This window comes from Channa argus, chromosome 1, assembly GCF_033026475.1.
Source record: "Channa argus isolate prfri chromosome 1, Channa argus male v1.0, whole genome shotgun sequence".
NCBI lineage: Eukaryota > Metazoa > Chordata > Actinopteri > Anabantiformes > Channidae > Channa > Channa argus.
In genome coordinates this window covers 37034697-37044203 of record NC_090197.1, presented here as the reverse complement: position 1 = coordinate 37044203, position 9507 = coordinate 37034697, and the positions used below count along the sequence as shown (strand labels likewise).

At 40.1% G+C, this 9507-nt stretch overlaps 1 protein-coding gene across 1 annotated transcript; it reads right to left on the bottom strand.

The window, feature by feature from the left end:
* Positions 1–4338: 4338 nt before the first annotated feature.
* LOC137133757 (G-protein coupled receptor 26-like) lies at positions 4339–8938 on the bottom strand. Its single transcript, XM_067517659.1, has 3 exons — positions 7702–8938; positions 6826–6939; positions 4339–5955 (listed from the first exon to the last, which is right to left on the bottom strand). Exons 1-3 carry the CDS (start codon positions 8370–8372, stop codon positions 5682–5684), a joined length of 1059 nt encoding a protein of 352 aa, XP_067373760.1. The 5' UTR covers positions 8373–8938; the 3' UTR covers positions 4339–5681.
* Positions 8939–9507: the final 569 nt, after the last annotated feature.

Genomic DNA, 9507 nt, shown 5'->3' with positions numbered 1-9507 from the left:
AGCCATGGGCTCCTAGTTGGCCGAAACAATAATTGTGTGGACCGCTTTTGTTCTCTGTCTTGATAGATTCCCAATCCCTCACAGACGACTTCCTCTGTCCCCTAAAATGGTAATCTCCTTATAGTTCTCTTTTAGATTTCCTCTGTGGTTGTTGGTATTGACTGAGTGCAACAGAGATGGAAAAAGACATATATGGGCAGTGAGCTACAGTCACATCCTGCTGCATTTAAACGTCACTGTCTCCGCACCAAAATTTTCCGCTCAGCATTAGTGGATATTAAGTTGTTTTTTTTCTCATGGGGCATGAAAATGGAAGCAATATATATTGAAATATAACACAAGCGTGAGTGGTGTCTTCACTTTTGCTTTACCCTTAACCTTGTCTGAGCTCTAACTCGCCTTTAAAAGGGATATCACCTCCCTGTGTCAGTTTAGATGTGCCCCTCTTTGGTCTCAATTACTGTCTGATGGGATTTCTAATGGTACCTCGTGCCAGAGAGGATGTTTTTGGCACATTTTTATCGCACCCGTTGACAGCAGGGTAATGAAAAAGGTGGAATCACCCGTCAGATCCATTTCATAACATCAGCTTTTAGCTTGAGGTTTATCTGAGGGTTTTAAAGCAAAATGACAAAGGAAAGGGGTGATGATGTGTTCATTTGATATTGGAAACGTGGCTGTAAATGGATAGAAGCTTGAGTACAGTCTTTATCAAAGGGCCACTGTAGTACCGATTACTCCAGTTATTGCCTGTGAAAAAGAAAAACATATGCTTTACAATGTCTGGTTGATGTCATGCAAAAGAGTTTAAAGTGACACGCTGTTAAGTCAAGTTTAGCAAGTTGAAGTGTGCGTGCAGCGCTCCACCAATGAAGTGGGAGACGACTGCCTGAATGTGTGCCTTGTGTACTGGGCAGCAGCGGTAAACATGGGCAGCATGCTAACTGGAGGCTCAGAAAATACCAAACATTTGTCACACTTAGTGTGGTTTGAATCTAACTTAAACAAGGTCGTGCAGCTGTGTGTAGCTACATTATTTTACATGCACATGCTGTTAAAGACCTTGGAAAGGACTCATCTTTCAAGTCAAACTAATGTTACTTGTTGCAATAAAAGTGGCCTCGCCAAATTGTAATCTATAGTACATTATTTATCCTGTGTGCTGTCTGCAATAGAATAATGTTTATCTTTCTCTCACCCACACAAACCCAGCAATTACTGACTTACATAAACAAAACAGTAATACTTTTTCATTTTGTAAACCTATATTTTACAATGAAACGTCATACTATCAGACTGTACAGTAAACCACGTATTTACTACTTTACTCTCCTGTACATTATAGTTCCTACTACTCCTGTTAGCTGGCCTATAATGCCAAAAAAGGAAATCATGTACTATACACATTTAAAATTCCTTAAGACTGCAGTTTTAATTATTTGATACCAATCAAAAAGTTTTACTGGAAGCCATCTGTTATACGGTCTAGATCACGCATTTACCCAAACTGTCTGCAGTTATTGTATCTTCTGATCATTAAACAGATGGTGTGAAATGACTCACTCTGACAACTGAAGTCACATACATCAGACTCTCATTAACTGTTAGCAGTACAGTTCTCAAAGCAGCTGCCGCAGTTAAAAGTCACCATAACATTACCATGCCAAAACTAGGCCTAAATGTAGCCATACTGGATATGAATGAGTACTCTTGAGTATTCTTTCACATCTACTCATGATACCATGATAACAAGCATTTGAATGCAAAGTAGTTTACTTTGTATTCACTTGCAAACAAAACCCTTGTGGAGTGTCTGCTGTCTTGAATAAAAAATGTGGAGCTTCCTTCCCTTTTTTTTTAAAACCACTTAGTCTATAGAATTCCCCTCTCTGGAGTTTTGCTGCTGTTTGATTCAGGGCAGCATTACTCAGCTGTGGTTGTGTCTCTGACATGAAGCTCCACACTCTTCTGGATCAGCCAGTGTGTCTGCTGCAACTGAAAGATATAATTCAGCTCCAAGAGAAGAGACTCTGCTTCTGTATGGCCTAATTTTTCCTCTCTAGTATCTCTCTTTCCACATCAAAACAGACTTTTACAGTGACTAAATAAAACGATGTAGCATAAATACAAAACATTGTAATTTTGACAGATCGCATGCTATGCAGTACATTGTAACCCATGTGGTGAATATTCTGAAGCAGTTCCCTGAATGATTTACTGCACACAGGTCCAATCTATAAATGTAAAGGCGAGGGACTGGGTGAAGTTCATTAGTTGGTGGTGGTCATATGCAATATGCTGCCAGGGGGCTTATCTATGTCTATTATTGCAGCACATCCCAGCAGGTCTCGTTCTGTGCTCGTATTGAGCATGAGAAAACACACATCATTAGTGCAGCCTATTATTGAATGCATGTGCATGAATCTACCATTAGTGTCTGTGGTTATGTCTACATTTCTGTCACTAAAGGACAAATGTAAATGTGTAGAATCCACAAACGGTCAAGACTACTGATTTTAGCAATTTGTTGTAAGTAAAATATTACTGGTTTATAAATGACTTATAAAACAAACAAAAATAAGACTAAAAAGTACTAAATTTAAACTAGCGCACAGTGGTTGAGGTTCCTGTAAACTGTGTGATCATGGAATGAGGTTTTCACTGGAAGGGAATGATATCTGCAAATGCTTTTAAGAGAAAAAACATTTTTTACAGCCCACAACAAAAACAAATACAGCATTCCATGACAGAAATAGATGGTCTTTTCTGTGAGCCGGCTGTTTGCTTAAGGAGATGGGGAGTACCATGACATTTGAGTACAAAATTCCCATGATTCACATTGTACGCCAGGAGCCAATGTGTCCTGCACTTCCATTGGCAGAGTTATGGCCAAGACAGCCAGGCTACATGAAGGGCCAGACAATAAGAGACCGAGAGGGACTGAGACAACTGAACATACTGACAAGACATATATACAGTGTTCATCATGGCTTCATGTTTGTTTGCTGTGATCAAGTGATTTGTGATGTTTGAACACCTACTTGTGTGAAACGCTTGCTATGTATTGGTATGATTAATGAGCAAACCTGTGGGAGCGTACAGTGAAACATATTGTGTGCTCTTTGCTGGCCGAGAGAAATTAAAAAGATCAATCAGTTAAGTTTTCTCTCTGTGTGGTGGATGATTCATTACTTGTTCAGCTTAGCGTTGCTGGCACTGATTAAAAAAAGTTGCAGTACATGGATGACTCCAGTTGCCCCCCCTTTTTTTTCAAACAATTGAATGGCCACTTTTTCTGCTACAGTTGCTGTTAATAGTTAATAGTTAATAGTTGACTGTGTGGTAGCATCTGTTATATAATAACAGACATGATGAAATCCCTTTAGTTGATGGTCAGTTATACAAGTAGCTTTACAAAGTTCTGCATTTAAAGCTCAGAAAACTAAAACATTTAACCCAGTGAAGAATTATACAATTTTCAATTATGTTTTAAAGGCGCAACTCATGCTCTATGAGACTGGGGGAACCCATGCCGTGCCCTGACATTGGAGTTGTGTGAGGTCAGTGCACTCATTTTCCCCGGCCTTCTCCTATGCTTTATTGTGCTGCCTACGTGCTGTGGCTTAATCACAAGGTCTGTACACAACGTTTCGTGTATGGCAAGTTTGTGTATGCCTCTCACCCACACACAGAGTCTCCCAGGGAGATGAGGTATACTATGCACACCTCCTGACTGGGGATCCTTCCAAAGTTTATGAATAATTTCCACTAATTGCTCTTGGTTAGCATGAGCTGCAAATACGGTGATACGATAAAAGCAAATTTTGCCTCCTTTGATGAGTATAAAAACCAACTATGGGGCATCTTTGAATGGTGACAAGTCAGTTATTATGAAGATTATTAAATGACACAAATTTAGTTAATGATGAAAATGAGTAGGATGGAGAATGAAGTTATCAGAATCTCTTAGTGCTGCCATAATTGCCTGAACTTGGAGAGGTAGTGCCTACTTTCCTCTGTTTTTCTTGGCCCCCTTTCTTCTTTCCCACTCTTTCGAGCAGCTCTGCAATTAAGAAAGCCTTTAACTCTCAGCCTAGATGCTTTTGTAAAAAGTCTTTGTTCTCCTGCCACATCAACAGCAGCAGCAGTGGGTGGAACAAATCTTAAATGATTTTTTTCAAATTAATTATTCTTTATTCTTGACTTAATCAGGGTGGGTGAATTAAGGTTGTAAGACTTGGCAGCCTTATCTTTTGGTAGAGCCATTGTTCAAGTTGTAACAGTGATTACAGGACTTAATAATATGTACAAAGAAACTCCGTGAGGTTTTTAAAATGTCAAAATGCACAGCATTTATTGCAAAATAATCACAAATGTGTTTAGCAAAAATTTTGACACAGTTTGGCAAAAATAAATAGATTTTATGCCTTTTAAAGGCTTCATAATGTCACAGTACAGTAAAAACACAACATCCTGATTTGCCATTGTTGTCTACATAAGTCATTTTTAAAGTCCAGATGTCACATGGCTGCTCATATATCACAAGCTGGACTGTTAACTACACATCACTGATGGCTACCACATTCAAATAATGTTTCACCCTGTTTTGCCTGAATCAACAATACAATGTGGTGGTTTTACAAAATAAACATTACTTAACACTTTCCTACAATGTGACCAAACTCCTTACAGGCTCTATCATCACCTACACACCTCATTAAATACAAAAAAATACAGAAAGTGAAAGGTTGTGGTTTGATTAAACCAGAGTTTATGATCATAAAAGGCACTTTAGAACTCAGGCCTCACAGCTAAAACATAATTTTAATTAAAACATTGGTGCTGTGCACTGCTCTACTCTCTACAACATGACAAAATTATCATCTGTTTTACATAAGTCATTAAACAAATACAGTACTTTATCCAGGTAGAGAATCAGCAATGAGGTCACAAGTGATGCTTCAGTTTTAATGTTTGTTCAGAAAGGTAAAATGTAAAAATTCTCACATTTAAATGCCCAGTCAGTAGTTCTGTCTTGAAGCTACAATATGCTTTGTTTGGAACTCAAGCTGTAGCATTAGACTCGAATCAATCGACGCAGGACATCACATGTTGACGTGTCAAAGCCTGTGGCATCTCACAGATACTAGCAAGGTACTCTTACATAGTTTCATAAATTAGGGAGCATCTCTTTACTTGAAAAGATCAAGACAGAAAGGATTTTATTGTAGCTTAAAAATCAAGAGTTTATAGCTATATATATACAGCTTGAGGTAATTAAAAAACTCTAGATTTTACTATGCTAATACTTATACTTAAATATTTGACAGTGGTTTATATTAATACTTGAGTATGTCCCTTTAATGACACAGTTAACACAAATGATGTTGCTTTCCTCATTACACAGGCTGTTTAACAGAAATATACCATGTGCAACAAGATCATCCTATTAGAAACTGACTTTTTTGCCATAAAGGACTTTTACATCTGTAGTGACTTAGTTGATGCTATTGTCTACAACCTACAAAAGTGGTTGGTTGGTATTTGTGATTTCACGCTTTCATAAAAAGGCTAATCTACTGTCATATTATTATTTTCATGAGCATTAACCTCAATGTAAGACGTCAAATCTGAAACATCTTTAGCTCCTTAAAGTACTCTGTCTCTCCAGGGGATGATGTTTATTGACCAAGTGACTTGTTGGTAGGTAGCTGGATGTTGTTGGTTGTGTTGAAATTGTTGCTCCTCCCTGTACTGATCTCCATCCTAAGGGAGGATGAGTTGAGTGGGCTCCTCTTGAAGATTTTGTTGGCCAGCAGACTGCAGGTCTTCCTGTACTGGTGACGCAGCAGCGAGTAGACAAATGGGTCACTTGCTGCCTTGCTGTAGGCCAAACATTTGGACAACACACCCCACTGAGGGCTTATGTATCCCGGGGAGAAGAGCTCTACAATTCTACCTCAAATAAAGCAAAAAGAAGAAAAAAAAAGTCACACGCCATTAATGAGCAAAATGCTCTGGATGAGCCAATGCTTAGATCAGTGCAACTGGAGTGGAAGCCATCTAAAGCAAATGAAACTCCCCCATTGCTGTAATATTGGGAAAATGTCACCCTTCCACTTCAATGAAATGTCATCACTGTGTTGGGGAATTTAAAATGCTGAGCACCAAGTCATTTTTGAGGCTTCTGGACTTTCTGCTGATTAGAACAATTCTACAATAAACCCAGTCATGTCAGGACATTCTGTCCTTGTAAAAACCAACAGGAACATTGGTTTATTGTTAATCTGTCTTCTTAATTAGTGTGATCTCTTTAAGTCTAATGTGCCTCACTGGCTCACAGCTCCTAATGTGCTTCCTTTTTCTTTCCATACCACAAATCTAACAGCTTCTGACAAGTTGCCACCACTAATAGTGTGGATAATACTAATGAAAGCCAGTGATACGATCATTGCCTCACTCACAGTCTCCCTTTCTGTCTCCCTCCTTCTCATCTCTTACCATATGAAAGGCTCAGTTACAAGGTTTAGAAATATTTGTAGAATAAATAAGCAACAGCATATCATACCAGTCAAAACATTCAAAATGCTATCAGATAACAAGACTTAGAATAATAATAATTATGGTGTGATAAGCCAAGTGCAACCCCGTTATCAGCCACAACAAGGTAAAAAAAAAAAACCTAACAGAATCTCCCTGGCAAATAGTTTAATTCTTGGGAGAGTTGTTCTACGTTCTATCTGCAGTGTTCAACCTTATTTATCTACTCTATATTCTTAATAGAGACATAAAATCCCATATAAAATATTATAAATCTCTGCTCACCTTGTAAAGACATAAGGCGTGAAGCACAGTACAAATGTGCCGATGAATGTACTGATCTTCTTGGTTGCTCTCTGCCTCCTCCGCTTCTGCTCATCCAAGCATTTCTGCCGCACACTGCCAAAGCACACAGGTACCATTATCTGCCCAGGAGGCACGATCGGAGACATGCAGACAAAATGAAGCGGTTCCCACATGGCGTGAACATGAAGAAAACAGTGAACGGTGTGCTGTTTGCTGAGGAAGTTGTACATTGCACAGATATGATGTGGAGCAATCCAGCAAAGTTAAATTATCGGATTAGTGGATGGCAAATGATAGCAAATGGTTTTGCTGACGGTGATGAGATGAAAATGTAAACACTGACTGACAACAACAACACTTGACAGAGTTAAAATTATCTAGTCGTGTAGATTGATGCCACCAAACATTTTCTGTACTGTACGTTTTACATTACTTTAAAGTCTGACACTAAGTATTATAACAAAATGCCTGGGTAATAAAATGTCAGAAAATAGTGAAGACTGAATCATAAGTGCCATGATCCAAAATGATAATGACATAATCAAATTGCTTTTTTGTCAAAACAACTGTCAGAAACAATGTGAACAGCAAATCTATGAGAATTAGCCTGAAAATGTTTTGCAATTTAAAAAAACAATTTGATTATAAAATGTTTTCTGTCTGTCCATCAACTGATTCACCACTGGACATGGAGGTTAAGAGAAGAGTTTAAGATCTGAAGAATCTTGTTTTTGCCACAGGATCAAGATGAAATGCTTCACATACTGAAAATATGAAAAGAGTGCAGACACAAATATTTCAGTGAGAGACCAGGGCGAATGGATAAGACTGAAAGCATTTCAGGGGACTGTTTACCTGGGGTGAATATCCACAAGAAGCACCAACGTCTGCATAGTGATCACGTCGATGCGTTTACAGTGAAACCTTGCAACTTTGAGCACTTTCAGATACGTAACACACAACACAATCAGCGTGAGGAAGAACGTGAGAGAGTGTAAAGCCACGGTGAAAATGACAAACTGCGTCCCGGCACCCTTCGCTCTGACGTTACAGAGAGTGCACGAGGCGTAAAGGTGGTGATACCCGACCCAGGATTGGCAGGTGGCCACCGTGGAAAAGCAAAGTGAGTGTATCCAGGTGTATACCAGCGCTATCACGCCATCCCGGTGCCTTATTCTTGAGTGGTAGCTCAGCGGGAACACCACCGCCACCCATCTATCGATGCTGAGAGCTGCCATGCTGAGCATGGAGTTGGTGGTGAGAAAAGTGTCGAGGAACCCCACAATTTGACAGAAGTGACTGCCTCCGGGGTGGCCCGTGGTGATGAGCCCGACCAGAGTTAGTGGCATGTTGGACACGCTTAGCAACAGGTTGCAAAACGTCAAGTTGAGAATAAAAAGACCTGGCACCTGTTTGCGGATCTCCGGGTTGTACAAAAAGCAAATCAGCACCACAACATTGGACAGCAGCGACACGACAATAATCCCCACAACCAACACGGAAGCCACTATATCCCATGCGTCCATGGCGCTTCCTCTCAGATATCCAGACTTTTGTTCAGCGTATCCACAGTCCCGATGCAAACTGCCATCGTGAGTTGCAGTAACAACAATTATGTGTCCAATACATTGTCATGCGTACTCTCCCTGGGCTCCAAAGGTCTCCAGTAAAAGGAGCGGTCCCCACCCCAACAGCGTTCACTATTGACTCGCAGGAAAGTCACAGAGTAAATGCTCACTGATTACTGTGAGGAAATTCGGAAGTCCGTTTCATGGGAATGGGGTCACAGCATGAGATGTGCTCCAGTGAGGCGCTGCGGTAGTTCTCAACCACCCCTGTCATGCCACTGTTCTCACAGATCAGGGTTTCCTCGCTGCGCAATTGCGCATTGACATGATGGACAGCTTAAAAAAATGCACAGAAGTAGTTCAAGCTGGCAGTCGTTCTAGCTACTTATAATGTGGCATCTCCCAGACTCTAAAGCACGCTGGTGAACCCCTGTTCCAAAATAGCTTTTTAGTGTAAAAATAGAAGCACGACGCACGATTGCGTGGCTGGTGTTGAGGCTGATGTCATGAGCATCTCGTTGGAAACATCGGTTCTGGTAATGACATGTTTTGTGCAAATACGTAGAACAAGTTGGTGAAAATGAATAATTGCACAGCGTAATTCTTATTTTTTGGAAGACAAAATTCTGACTAGAACTGAATCACATCGCCATCGTCAGTTTGTTAAAATGCTATTTCATCGGCAAACATTTAAACCCGTTTAATCTACCGGTTAGAATGCGACACAGAGTCCCGCCAGTGTTCAAAGCCTTATATGGCGATTTCATTGACGTAGTGGTCGACTCCATCAGGATGAATAGTCCACAGCGGTACCACAATCTCTGGCTGCAATGTGTGTACAGCTCTCATCTTCAGCTCACAGTGTTTTTAGTATCCCGTGACCTAAAAACATGCTTTGTTATCAATATGAGAAAGTGACACAGGTCATAATGACTAACTCTGCTGTCATTTTTTGTAGAAATGCTGTCAAGAGGAAAGGTCAGCAGGGGCCACGAGTTCATAAATACAACCAGTGGTGGGGGAAGTCCATGGGAGAAGTCCAAATGTGATTAAAGTGTGGTTGCATATATCTGTGGTATTTGATGAAGGCAGG